We start from the raw sequence: 14,556 nt of genomic DNA, 5'->3' as shown, positions 1-14,556 counted from the left end.
CAAAAAAATTGGGACGCTAAAGAAAACAGAATAGGAAACATTTCACAACTAATCAAGTGAACTGGCACCAGGATTGGGTATAAAAGCAGAGTCCGAGTCCCTCAGAAGTAAAGATGTGAGGCATTCATCACTCAGACGTGTAGACAAATAAAATAATCATATAACAATGAGAACCCAGAGAAATCTTTGTACACAAGGGACAGGGTTGAAAAACAGAATTGGATGTCTGTGATGTTCGGGTCCTCAGTTGGGAATGCATTAAAAACAGCTGTTCCTGTAAAAATCATTGTATAAACTTATGGTGATCATGGAGGAAAGGGACTATTCAACTTAATAATGTACAATTCAAAAGCAAGTATCTATGACTATATGGGGGTGCATTAGTGCCTGGCATGGGCAGTTTACCTAACTGGAAAGGCACAAGTAATGATGTATGATATATACAGCTTTATATACAGTATTATGTATAAAGTAGTCTTTTTCAGGGAAGACCTTGAATATTTCAGAAGAACAAGGCCAACTACATTCACATGTTGCCACAGGCTAGGCACTAAAGGCCTTCCTGTAGACCTGTCACAGTGGGTGCACCAGAGCGAAAAACACAATTACGTAAGAAGACCCCAGACTGTTGAGCAGCTGAAATCATATATTGGGCAACAATGGCGTAACATTTAATTTTCAAAACTTGAGTTGAAGCATCACAGTGGTAAACATGCCCTACTGTACATGCTGGCGTCCAATTCAAAATGAACATATATTTTCCCAAAAAGCAATAACATTTCTCAATTTCAACAATTGCTATGCATGTCTGCATTATTCTCAAATAAATATGAGTTTACAAGATTTGCAAATCATTCCATTCTGGCTTTATTCACATTTAAACAGTGTCCCAACTTTTTTTCAAATGGGGTTGTAGATAAATTATTTGGTAGATGCTTTTGTCCATTGATTAAAAAGACTATTAATAAAACTGAGAAACTAATGATAAAGCAACAAAATATATACAACATAATTAATCAAAGCAGTTAAATTTAAACGTATGCATTTAAATGCATCATTGTGTTTACATCTCTATTAACCTGCAACCAACATAAAAAAAGAATCATGAATGTTTCCATTTTGCTTTTATTTTTGTACAATAGCTTATAAGATAAAAACAGTCCTTAATCACACCGCGATGGAGATCTGAGGTTTTGAAGAGAGGGATGGTGAGAGCACTGACATGATAAGTCACTAGAGCACTAATGAGGACTATGGTTAAGAGCAGTAATAACATCATCATTAACGATGAGTGGGAGGATATGTACAGTCTGTGTTGTCGGTGGATGCCATCATGTGGAATAGTCCTCTTGTTTAGAGGATGTCCATTTGGAACCCAATGGCGTGGACAGATGGAGATGAAAGGATAATCAAAAGACCCTGTTAGAGGCTTCTCATCATTTCACTACGTGTTTGTTCCTATTCTGACTGAAGGGCTCCTTCGTCTGAAGAAGACAGGCACAAGTAAGTGATTCCCAAACGTAACTGGCCAATTAAAGATATGTGTGTGTGTGACCATAAAACTATTAGATAAAGGATCAGAGCATAAGAATATGAATAACAAGAAAAAGGTTAAGAATCTTATTTTTGTGGATGTGCTGATTTACTTTTTAGTGAATGATAGAATATTCCCCAAATCAAAATATGTGCTGGTACCAAAATAGGATCAGTCCATGAAAACGGTTTGTTCTGTTATAGGATTAACCGCAAAAGCCATTAGTAAAATTACTGCCTTTTCATTTCTGATGTGCATGTCCAGTCATGATCTAATTTTGGGGAAGCAGGATCAGGCATTTCACATAGTCTTCAACAAGACTATTAACCTGTCTGGTTTGTAAATGTATAGAAGGGGAAATGATCTTCAGTCAAAGAGTACCTCGGTCACCAACACCAACAGCATTTCTGCTCGCAAGCAACAGATAAGCCTCACCATTGCAACACAATGTTTTACACTTGAGACGAGTCCACAGATAGTTACTAACTATGGTGTCAATATAACTGTTTTTTATATTACCGGTATATGAAGCCAAAGTGTTGACATTCCTTTGCTTGTGGGTCACTTTTTCTTCAGTCTCTCCCAGTATGTGAGGGAACATGTCTGGAGTGTGTGTGTGTGTGTGTGTGTGTGTAATAGATACACAGATATCAGAGCTGGTTCTAGCGCTAATCTGTAACAGACTAGACAAGTGTCACCCAGGCCGACAAGTGGAGACAAGGCACTCGGCTAGGCCAAGATGAGAGGGGATGCTATATCCAAAAGGTGGGGATGGACTAAAGAGCGAGGGAAAGGCTGTGGTTTTGTCCTTCATAGTGGTCTGTGAAGCCCTCTAAAGGTCAGTGCGTATGAGAGTGGATGACTATCGCCGTTTGAGGCCAGACTGCACCTCAAATGGCCTCATATGGATGTTTTTCCCCTTGCTGATAATGGACCCTTATATGAACCAATAAACAGTGGAGTAGAGATTCTACTAATGGGACCGCACAGAGAGAGCATGATTGTGTTTTTGTATGGCTCAGTTGAACTCCAACTTGAATGGGGGGTGAGTTCAAGACTCGTTGAGGAAGGGGCTGCTGTTAACAAAGGGCTAGAACAAGGCACGCAAGCGTATGGATATGTGTGCACACAGGTGCTCACATAGCTATAGTTAACTGATATGTGTTCATTTCAATATGACAAAAGGGATTAATGCTGAACCTGAATAGTTTGAAGAGTTTGATAGGGCCTAGAAAAATAAAAGATGATCAGTTATCTCTCCCTCTTTCACATTCTTTGTTCTTAGATTCAACCCAAAAATAAATCATTGTACACATAATGATAACACCATAAACAACTAAAATACCACTTATGCTTTGGCCGTGAGCAGATCTTTTACCATTAAAACCTCGAGGCCATACATGCACTTGACATTTTCAATAGGTTAGTATCTTAACACATGGCTGGTACACTGTTTTTAACTCCTATAAGTACTCAAATATTGTGTGTTTGGATTCCGTCTGATCCGAGAATAACATTGCCGGACCATTCTTGTCATCTATCCTAGTAGGACTAATGTGCAAAAAACATTTCAGTAATCTTAATAATAACAGCAAACAACAAAAAATACAGACAAATAATAATCACAGGTTGAGAATCATGGCACCTGGAGCTGCTATGATCAAACCACATGGCTTCCCCATTACCTAAGCTGATATATGGTTTTGTGGCTTTTGTAACGGCATTTATTTAGGATTTATGGACGTCATCTCACTTTAACAGTATCCAACATCAGATTTGTCAGCTACAGACAACACGGCTCAGACAAAGCCAGAGGTGTCGTTTCGTACTATAGGCAGCAGGTGGCAGCACACAGGCTGGTACTTATTTTGTTATTTTGAGTGTCTGTACGCTGCGGCTTGTTCTGTGCACTCAAGCATAGGCGCTCACCAACGCAGTTTTGTTTCTATGATAGTAGACACTGCAGCTGATACTCATAAGAGCACCCTTATGTGCTGTGCGACGACATTTAGTGAGCGTATGCGAGCGAGTGGTTTGTGTGTTAGAATTGTTTTCGCAGGTGCGTGAAGGTGAAGTCTCATAAGAGCTCTGCCATCTTCTCCCCTTCACTGATTTCAGCTGGATAATTAGTCAGTCCCGTCAGTAGAAGAAAAATGCCGAACCACTAAAAAACACTGGTCAAGCTAATAATATCCCTGTAAGCAGAGTAGTGTCATTTATGATCGTCTATGACAGAACACAAAAAAGACAAAAAAAGAAAATAAAAATAAACTAGTTTGTGGGGAAAAACTGTCTCAGTATAAGGGCATGTAAACTTGATTTCACTGGCTCCTCTTGGCTGACCATCAGTAATCAGAGGAGCAAGAGTCCTAACTGCAGCTGCTGGAGCCAGAGGTAGCAGTGGCAGCATAGTGCTAATCGCTAACTGCCATCCTAGCAACTCAGTGGTGGTTTGAGATTCTAAGGCGCACGATCGGTCATGCTCCCCTCATCGCCCCGCCAACTGATCAGGGCTCAACGGGAGAGGCGTGGAGTTGGTGGTAGCGGTGGCGTTCCTCCTTCTTTGTCCCTATTGTGATTAACGTCCACAGAACCGGAAGTGGTCAAAAAAGGAGTGGGATCTCCACAGTCTGGTCCATGTCTTCTTGAGAGTCAAAGTAAGCCGAAAAAACCACCAGTAATCAAGAGAGAGTAGTCTACTGTCTGTATGCAGAGGGCAGGACAGATGAGTCACTTATTCCTGATTCAACGGTTACGAGGAGCTCTCTGTCCCAAAGCACATAACATCAACTCATCAAGACACAGTCTGGTGGATGAAGCAACAGTCTGGTGAGTGGTAGCAGATAAGTGTGCGAGTAGGTGGGTAGACTTCCCTCAGTTCATCCCCTCTCTTCGTCTCCGACCCCTTTGGTCCTCATTTCCCAGGAAAGACGGTGATTTTGCCGGCCTTGGCCAGAGAATCAATGATCTGGGCCTCGTAGTCGGCGTCGTGGACCCCCGTCTTGCGGAACTCTCCGGAATAGCGGTTCTGCTCCCAGTAGTGGTGCCAGTTTCCTCGGCTGTCGGCGCCGAAGCCAAATACATTCACCTGCACAGGTCAGACAACGGTAAACATTGCTGTTAGCCATTCCCACTCGCTTCCCTCGGGCTTTCCCCGACTGTACTGAACTGTCCTGTCAGATGGCCCCTCACCCACCTCATCACACACGTGCAGAGCGAAGAACAGGACCAGCATGCCCGTGGAAGGGTAGCGACCGTGGTGGCGCGTCCAGCGGTCATGGATGTACTTGAAGAACGCCGGGTTGAAGATTTGAACCTGGAGTTGGTGGCCGGTGGGCGGGGGGGGTGAAGGAGAGGGATGAGAGAGGGAGGGATGAGAGAGGGACGAGTACTCCAGCATGTGCAGTAATATAAATAATGCATATCAACATCAAACATGCAACCTGCCAACTCCTTAGATGGACTAAAGAAAAAAGAAGGAAAGGCCTTATGCCTAGAGAGAAAGAGAGACAAAGAGAAAGAGAGAGAAAGAAATAGTTGATCCCTATAGACACATATAACAGCTGCTATTTGTTGACCTGTTCTTCAGTTATCAGTAAAAGCCTGGATGCTGCCACTGATAATGTGATAAACAGAAAATTATGAGCACAGAACAACCTGGAGGCAGCAGCATGACGGAGATCAAAAAGAGAGTAATATACCTTGTCTTTGTCCACTCGCAGAAACTGTTTCACAGGAGCATAGGTACTGCAAGGGAGACACAGAGAGAAATAGAGAGAGAGAGAGAGAGAGAGTTATTTTCCTTTTCTTGATTTTATTTTATTGTGTTATATAGACATCATATTGCTTTGGCAATATGATGTCTATACTAACTTTAGTCATGCCAATAAAGCGTACTGAATTTTTCGAGAGAGAGAGGGAGTTTAAGCTTTATTCGATAACCAGTGAAAAAGGAAATCACTAAGTAATAGTGACAGAAATATCAACTGCTGCAACTTTCCAGCAGTTGACCATAGTAACCTTTCCTCATCCATCATTATCCACAGTGCTTATCCACATGAAAGCAGTTTAATGCTTGGTCACACTGGCATGGACACTACCCCATAAACTGAAGCTGATGATGGAAAAAACATTTAAGAGGGTTTTATATGTTTTTATAGACAGATTTCACGTGCATATCATCCTAGTCATATGTCAGAAAAACACCACATCAGCGTGTCTGTCTATAAAGAATGCTGATTGTGTTCTTCATGCCATCGCCTTTCACCTTCTTCTTGCCAAATCCAGCAAGATGTGCATGCAGTTGGCCAATATATGGGCAATAGATGGGCACAGTCAATACATGAGTTTGTTAAACAAAAACAAACTCTTAAATACTGTCAACACATTGATATATGGTGTTAATAGTTTGGTGAAAGTGTTTGTATAAGAACATCAGAAAACAAAAACAAAACACAAACAAAACAAAAACAAGTGTAATTCAGCATCAATCAATTCAGTGTGTGTGTGTGGGAGAACATTTTACCACGCACACATCACGTGTGTGTGTGTGTGTATGTGTGTGAAAGAAAGAGACAGAGAGAGAGGGAAAGCAGAAAAGAGAAAGGTTCATGTAAATCCATAAAAGGGGAGCTGGAGATGATACTGGCTCTATTCCACTCTGTCTCAATCCTGCTTTCCAACAGAATAAACATTTTGATCAAGTGTTCAGACCTGGATCATAGAGAGAGAGAGAAAGAAAGAAAGAAAGAAAGAAAAGAGAGAGGCAGACAGATATAAAGAGAGTGTGTGAGAGAAGAGATGAGAACAGCAGGTCACTTTGAACCTGTGAATTGAGCGTGTGGGTGCCACGCATTTTAAAATGGCAGCTTTCTGACATGTCTGCATTTGAGCTCTGTGAAGCACCTCTCTCAGAGCTGCCTACTCAGACTGCGAGACAGGAAGAGAGAGAGAGAAAGAGAGAGAGAGGGATGGCAAGAGAGAGAGAAAGAGAGAGAGGGAGACTGTAAGAGGCAGGGAGGAAGGAGATTAGCTAGACATGACAAGAAAGGCTGTGTTTTGTGTATTGATGTTTCTTCCGATGTCACGCTGCGAGCAAGATCTGTTGCTCCGTTCAACCGCCGGCAAGCAGCACTGAGTGGCAGCGTGAAAAGTGGCCCTTGGCAGCTGTGTGTATGTGGGTGTACGTGCGTGTGTGTGTGTGTCTCTGATACTGGATGGTACGATCGATAGGGACTCACAAGCGGATCTGCCCAGTGGAGAGAGCGCTGGTGATCCAAAGCAGGTCCAGCGTCTTGAAGGGCACTAGGACGAAGCTCACGTTGGCCGCCAGGTTCTTGGCACTCTCCGGGTACATGAAATGGTGGGTGGTGCGGCTGCCCACGTCCTCCTCAAAGCCCACGGTGGGAGCCAGGTTTATCCTGGACAAGAGTTTATTAAAAACAGATACATACAGTCAGGCAAAACAAAACACACACACACACACACACACACACACACACACACACACACACATGCACACACCGACACACACACCGACACCGACACGCACCCACACACACACACACCCACACACACATTACTGAAGGTCAGGCTCTAAAGACATTGAACAAAACCCCTATAGAGAGCCACAGGCCACCTGACAGGTCTGCCCGAGCGACTGAGGACAAACACAATAGACGAGCAATAACAAGGATATGGACACACAGGTCTGAGAAGAAAGGGAGGATAGGAAAAGAAAGAGGAGAGGGAAGAGAAGAGAGGACAATAGGAAAAGAAAGAGGAGAGGGGAGGAGAAGAGAGGACAATAGGAAAAGAAAGAGGAGAGGGGAGAAGAGAATAGAGAAGAAAAGAGGAGTATATGAAAAGAAAGAGAGGGCAGAAGAGAATAGAGGATAGGAAAAGAAAGGAGAGGGGAGGAGAGGAAAAGAAAAGAGAGGAGGACATGAAAAGAAAGAGAGGGGAGGAGAGGTGAGATGAGAAAGCGAGGACAGAAAAGAGTGGGTGTGATGAGTTTCATTGCAGCTATTTACTCGCCCCCTCACTGTCTTTCTTATTAAACCCAAAACACACTCTCCCTCCTCCCCTTCTATCTCCTCCCTCTCCTCTGTTCAATTCTTCCTTTCTCTCCTCCATCTCATCCTGTCTTTTTCTCTGTACCTCTTCTCAATTCTCCATACCCTTCTTCCCTTCCCTCCCTCACTCCTACCCTCCCTCCCTCCTTCTCTCCTCCAAAACAGCATCTCAGTTTGTGCATGCCTCTGTGTTCGTTAGGCAAGTAGGCATGCAGAAAGCATTGGTTAGCATCGCTTATGCATGGTTGCTGTTCCCATGGTGGTTCCGTGGCATTTATCATGAATAAATGAATATTGGGGATGGGAGATAAGTGTGAGTATGTGTTTGTGTGCGTTGTTGGACATGTTTGTGTTTTTGTTTCGAGGGGGTTTATGGTGCTACTAAGTAGAATTTGGGCTGCCGGATTTCACTGATCTCAGGTTTTAGTGCATTACGCTCCTAATCTATATGTTTTGATCTTCTTAAGATGCAAAGCCTCTTAATGAGGAGGAGCCAAGGGGACATTTAATCACTCAGTGTCTCCCGATCAGACATATAGAAATGTTAACCTTTACTACGGAGATTGAGGCAACTCAGTCACAGATTAAACATCCTTGTGTTCACTCCGTCTGCTTTATGAAACGCCCTGGGGTTTCACTCAGTATGGCTCAGTGTCAACACAGCAGAACGGTTATGTAACTATTCATTATAAAATATCAATAGAACAACAAAGAGCTACTATTCATCAAAAAACATAATTGAAATACATTTGTAACAATACACCCTTAAAGGATGAGAGAGAGAGAGAGAGATTAATTACCAATAAGACTTGGTAATAATAAGTTGGCTCAGAAGAATTGGCTCAAGGAACTAATGGCTATGACGGAGGTTGAAAAAAAGACAAACAGATCGGGCAGCTAAGCTACAATTTGCATACAAATTGAGTCTGATTGCCCTCCTAGGTAGCCAGAGCCATTTACCTTCATCACCCTCATCTGTGCAGCTAACCCATGTGTGGCTCCCACCTGGGTAAATGAGACCAGCGGCCATCAACGGGCCAGCAGACACCGTAGCGCTGCTGAGGGGGCACAGGGAGAGAGAGAGCTGGCCTACTGGTTGGTTGTACAGGGGGCCATCTCATTAGAGCCTTTATTAGAAGCCCCAGGAAAACTCACCCTCATTTACAATAGTGCCAAGAGGGCACTTGGCATGGCTAAACTAGAAAATAGTTTGAATTTTAAAAAAGTAATATTATCATATTTTTTAAAAGACAAGAATGAAATGAGGTGGAGAGAGAAAGAGAGTGAGAGATGGAAAGTAGTGACTTTTTGACTTTTAAGTTTCAAAAGGTAACTGTCAAAGAGAGAAAGATAGATGGAGATAGAGAGGGAGATGGAAAGAAAGAGAGAGAGAGGAAGATGGGGAGAGAAGGGGAGAGGGGGAGATGGAGAGAGAAAGAGAGGGGGTGGTGAGAGAGAGAGAGGGAGACAGATCAATGGCAGCACTGCTGCAGACACACCTCCACTCCGCCCTTTCTCTCCCTCGTTCTTTTGTCATCTTTCATGCCCTGTGCCCTGCTTTCGATTTCTCCACCAGAGCAGGAAGTCTTTAACACCCCAGCATGTCTCTTGGGGAGGACATTAGAGCTGCTTCTCTCTCTCTCTCTCTCTCTCTCTCTCTCTCTCTCTCTCTCTCTCTCTCTCTCTCTCTCTCTCTCTCTCTCTCTCTCTCTCTCTCGTCTGACTCAACAGAGCCTGACTGAGCCTTCTCAGCTCTCTCATCACATTCACACCTCTCTCTCTCTCTCTCTCTCTCTCTCTCTCTCTTCTCTGCTTTTCACTCGCGTCTTTGCACATCAAAAGCGTGGGTGGGAACAAGTTCCACAGAGAGCAATCAATCAGATTGAAGGAAAAAACCCAAACATATCCGTCCACATCACAGGACCGTGACGGAGCCATTTGCTTTTCTCCGGTTCAGTACACGTCTCCCTTTCTTTCTATCTCTCCTTTCCCCTCTGTTCTTCTCTAAAGGTGCGGTGCACAATTTAAACCCAGTACACTGGCTAAATACGCAGACTGCCCCTTTAATCAGAGCTTGTTTACTTTCCCCTTCCCTCTACGTTCCCTTACTGCCCCTGCCCTGCTTCGTCTCGTCTGGTACCTCATGATGTAGTTGTGTTTGTCGATGAGCGTCCCATAGCCGGCTCCGCGCAGGTTCCCAGAATTCCCCACCACGGCGCAGCGCAGGCAGCGGCCTGGGTCCCAGGAACCGTAGGGGGAGCGGCCAGGGATCACCTGGAAGAGTCGCAGCAACACCTGCTGAATGCTGTGGGGCTTAAACTGAGGCTGCAGCATCTGAGGGGAGAGAGAGAGAGAGATAATAAGAGAGGGAGGAAGAAAGAGAGAGATAGAGAGATAGAGGGAGAGAAAGAAAGGATAAGAAATCATAGAAAGAGAGAGAGAGAGAGGAAGAAAAAGAGGTTTAACACCCATTTATTGAATCAATCTTCAGGATATTATCGTCCCATTGTAACAAATTAGAAATGATGACATCCTGGGCATTATATTAGACCTCATATAAACATCCTGAACGAAAACAAAGACTACTTCATATAAACTACTTGTCCATCCTCCCCACCCTCGCTCAATAGAGGAAGAGAGATAGAGGAACAGAGAGAAAGTGGGGAAAGAGACTATGGCAGAAAAAAGAGGGAGAGAAAAAATGTGGAGGAAGAGATAAAGACATTGAGAGATGGCAGAAAGGGAAGGAGGGAGGAGAACGAAAGATTAAGAGAGGAGGTGGCAGAGTGCAGGAGAGAGAGTGGGCGAGAAAAAGAGAGAGAGTACTAAGAGATGGTGGCAGAGTACCTCTGTCATATTTCACAGTAACAAAACACCTGCCCTCAACACATAAACAAACAAACAAACAAACTCACACATGACACGAGTGTCATAACCCCCCCACACACACACACACACACTCTCACACACACACACGCACCCATGCACACACACCACACACACACACACACACACACGCACCCACGCACACACACACACACACACACGACACACACACACACACACACACACACACACAATAAAACAAGCCAGAGTCTGCATTACAATTCCACTCCAGCTCCCACTGGCAATCCCTTCCTTTCATCTCCCTTCCCACCCCCCCTCCCTGCCCCCACCTCTCCCTTCCTCTCTTTCCTTTTCTGTGTCACCCCCTCTCTCTTCTTCTCTTTCTCCTTCTCTGTGACGCCCCTCTATTTCTCTCTCTATTACTTTATCTTTCTCCCCTTCTCTATCTCTCTCTCCCTTCCTCTCTTTTTCCCCTCTGTCTCCCCCTCTCCATCTCTCATTTCTCTTCCTTCACTATCTCTCTTTTCCTCTGTCCCTCCTCCCTCTCCCACTCTCCTGCTCCATCTCTCTATCCCACTCCCACTCCTTTTTCACTCTCCCCCCTGCTCTCATTCCCCTCTCTCCTACCTCTTCCCTTCCTCTCTCCCTCCCTCCCTCCCGCTCCCTCTCTCTCCCTCTCTCTCCCTCGCTCTTTCTCAGATGCCAGCTTCTGGCTCTGCCCACTAGCTCTCTGCAGGGGCCACTAATTCTTGGCAGATGTTGCGTCTGGCACCGGGGCCCCACTCTTGCTCTGCTCCTGCTGCCTTGTGTGCTCCTCCCTGACAATGACGCCAGAACCAGACACACACACACACACACACACACACACACACACACACGCACACACACACACACTTACACACACACACACACACACACACACACACACACACACACACACACACACACTTACACACACACACGTCTCTAAGCAGCGGGGGGAGCACATGGGGAAAGCTGATGCAAGAGGTCCCCGCGGTGCGCGCCGGGGCCCGCCGGCCAGTGAGGAGGACACTGCCGAGATCGCAACACGCTTTCAAGAGTTTGTCAGGACTAAGCCTGACCTCTGATTTGACATCTCTAGGGCTCTCCTTTTCCTTCTCTCTCCCCCACGCGCCTTGCATTGCATCTTTCATCCTCCCCCCTCACACATTTACTATGCATTATTTACTTGCTTGGCAACGTTCTGCCCGTGAGGACCGTCTGAGTTTGCAGTTTTGTGCATCAGCCGATCGTCTCTCTTTCAGTGAGGAGGGTTAACCCAAGGACGGACGGAACAGCCACGAGTGTTACGTAAAAAAGAACACAACACAGCCTAACAAAGTTCACTTCTGGCGACGAAGCGGAAGTCCGCACTCAAACTTGACTACCTCTAATGATGTAATCTGTGTTGCTCATGTTTTCCAGAGTGACTGCTGACCAGAGGCAGCTGTGTTTTCTTGCCTATAACGAGGAGCTATGTGAGCTGTGGGCTGATGCTTTTTCATGTTCAGACATTACTCATGTCCTCTTCAGAAATGACCCAGCCTCTGGTCTTCCCCCTCCCCCCTCCCCAACCTCACTGGGAACCAGCGGACTCAGCACTTCCTGAAAAACCCACTAACCCTGCGAGAGAACGGAGCGGGAGGGGAGGGGAGGTAAGATAGACGACATTAAACCTTTACAATGCATCTGAATAGAAAGCCTGGGCTACTACCCCCCAACACAGCAGTTTGAAGACAGGACACTGATCACATTATCTGTACAAAGCACGGATGCGTAAAGCTGTAAACTACTCCACGCATAACATACTACTCCATAAAATCCTATACAATTTAAAGACTACTCCTTTAAAACCTTTAAAATGCAATGAGACATACCATAGAGCTCTGTACTACTCTATGCCTACTACTCTAAAACAAAGCACTTAGAAGACAAAACAGCCCCGTGGCTGGGTGACTTACCACCCACCAGTAGTAGACGTCTGAGGGCAGCTGGATGTTGTCCCGCGTCCACACGGGCGAGATGTCGGGGTCGTAGTTCTCATCGAACCAGTCGGAGACGCCCGGGTCGGCCACGCAGCGCGGGCAGGCGCAGGTCTTCTGCTGGGCGCTGTCCAACGGGCCGGGTCGGTGCGCACCCGCGTAGTTTGGCACGAAGCTTGACCCGGCGGGCCTCCTCCCAGCCCTGAGCGTCCAGGTAGGGCAGTGCAGCGGCACCCCCGCGCAGCGACAGTGAGAATAGCAGCGAGGTGAGGAAGAGGAGGCCCAGGGTGGCCAGCAGCACCCAGACGCGCAGCGAGCAGCGGAGGCCACTGCCCGCCACGGCCGCTCCTCTCCCCAGCGCCGCCGCCACCGCTAGCGGCCACGCTCCCGAGGAGCGGGCGCAGGTCCCCGGGTCTCTGTGCCACCCGCACCCATGCTCCCCAGCCCCAGCCGGACCCCCAGCCAGAGCCCCTGCCCTCCCCTGGCGACATGCGCCCCCCCCACTGCCATGCGCCGGCCCCTGCCACTGTCCCCACCCTGTCCCCGGGCACACTCAGCCACACACACACACTCACACACACACACACACACACACACAAACACACCGGTCCACAGAGACAGGAGAATGGAGTGTCCGAGGCCAGAAACAACACACACACCCGTCCACGGAGAAATGAGGAGTGTCCCTAGCCAGAGACAAGAGGAAGAAGACTGCCGCAGGTCCACCACCAGTCTCCCTCTACGTCCTCTGTCTCCTCAGCGAGTCACACCAGGCCACCGTTGCAAAACGGCTCGGAAATGTGAAATGTGAAAATCTGGTTTCTCCTCCTCCTGCTGCCAAGCCACAGAGAGCTCCGTCGCCTGCCAAGTCCAGAGCTGGTGAGTCTCACACCAACACAGCAGAGCGCAGCGCTCGCCGAGCCAGGAGCCTCAGCACTGGACGTCCAGCTCTCGGTCTCTCCGTCCCTCTCTGTGCCCAGCCAGCGGCTCTGTGTTGTCCTGCGCTGTCTCAACAACAGTCCCTCTCACTTCCTCTCTCGCCACGGCGCATTGTTTCTCTCCAACCCCCCTCCTCCACCCGGACACCAACCACCACCACCTCTTTTGTTCCTCGCCTGGTTCTCTTTTCTTGTGGCTGAGAGGCACTCAGCAGGTCCTGATTGTCCACGTCTGCCTGGCTGAGGTTCACGTCCAGCGCGGCCCAGTCCAGCAGCGCTGGAACACTTCACACGCTCGTAATTAGACCGGGCCGAGGGAGGAGTTTCCACGTGGGCTTGGACCAGAGACACATCGCAGAGAGGCAGCTCCCTGCAACTCGAAAGAAATGCTTTTCAACAATCCCCCACACACACACACACTCTCTCTTTCTTTTTTCCTTCACTCTCTTTCTTTACTTCTGTAGATACTCTCTCTCTCTCACACACACTCACTCTCCGCAGATTGTTGGGCCCTTGTTTTCAGTTCTGTTGTGGACATTGGCTACGGAGGCTTGCTGGCATTGTCTTTGCTGTCGCCACTGGTTGTCTCCTCTCCTCTGCTCTCTGCTCAATCAGATGCACCTGACCGGATGCCAAGCGCTCGTCCGCTCAGTGGGCAACGACCTGGCGCGCTATGCTGCGCTCTGTGCTGCTGCTGCAGGGGGCATTAAAGTGCCCTCCAGATGCCCTGCCCCCCGGGTCAGCTTGTGTCTTAGGGGGCGTGGCTCTGCAGACATCCCGGGCCAGATGGGCAGCAGGGATCAGCCAATGGGGAGACAGACGCGTGCCCTCTGCTCGCGCCCTTTTGAAGCCATGCGAAATTAAAAATAAACAAATATACAGACAAAATAACCTTATGAAACAAAGATGATGAAAGATGGCAGATAAGCAGTCCAAAAAAAATCCACAAATCCAAACAATCAAAAACTTAAAGACTAGTGAGGGGGAGGGATTAAAGCGGAGGGTCTTGGAAAAGAAGATTTGACAAGTTTAAGGAGGGATGGCACTGAGAAAAATAGGCAACAACTGGGTAACAAATGAGCTGGATGCCCGGGTCTGTGTGTGTGTGTCTGTGTCTGTGTGTGTGTGTGCATATGTGTGTGTGCACAGATTGTGACAGG

At 47.0% G+C, this 14,556-nt stretch overlaps 1 protein-coding gene across 1 annotated transcript; it reads right to left on the bottom strand.

Moving 5' to 3' along the window:
• Positions 1-843: 843 nt before the first annotated feature.
• st3gal2 (ST3 beta-galactoside alpha-2,3-sialyltransferase 2) lies at positions 844-12,949 on the bottom strand. The gene is given in 8 exon segments (XM_048257262.1): positions 844-4,622; positions 4,731-4,850; positions 5,236-5,281; positions 6,775-6,954; positions 9,749-9,942; positions 12,438-12,629; positions 12,631-12,795; positions 12,797-12,949. Coding segments are annotated over 8 exon segments (1,224 nt in total). The 3' UTR covers positions 844-4,448.
• Positions 12,950-14,556: the final 1,607 nt, after the last annotated feature.

Source organism: Alosa alosa, chromosome 11 (genome assembly GCF_017589495.1).
Source record: "Alosa alosa isolate M-15738 ecotype Scorff River chromosome 11, AALO_Geno_1.1, whole genome shotgun sequence".
Taxonomy (NCBI): domain Eukaryota; kingdom Metazoa; phylum Chordata; class Actinopteri; order Clupeiformes; family Clupeidae; genus Alosa; species Alosa alosa.
This window is presented reverse-complemented; position numbering and strand designations above follow the sequence as displayed.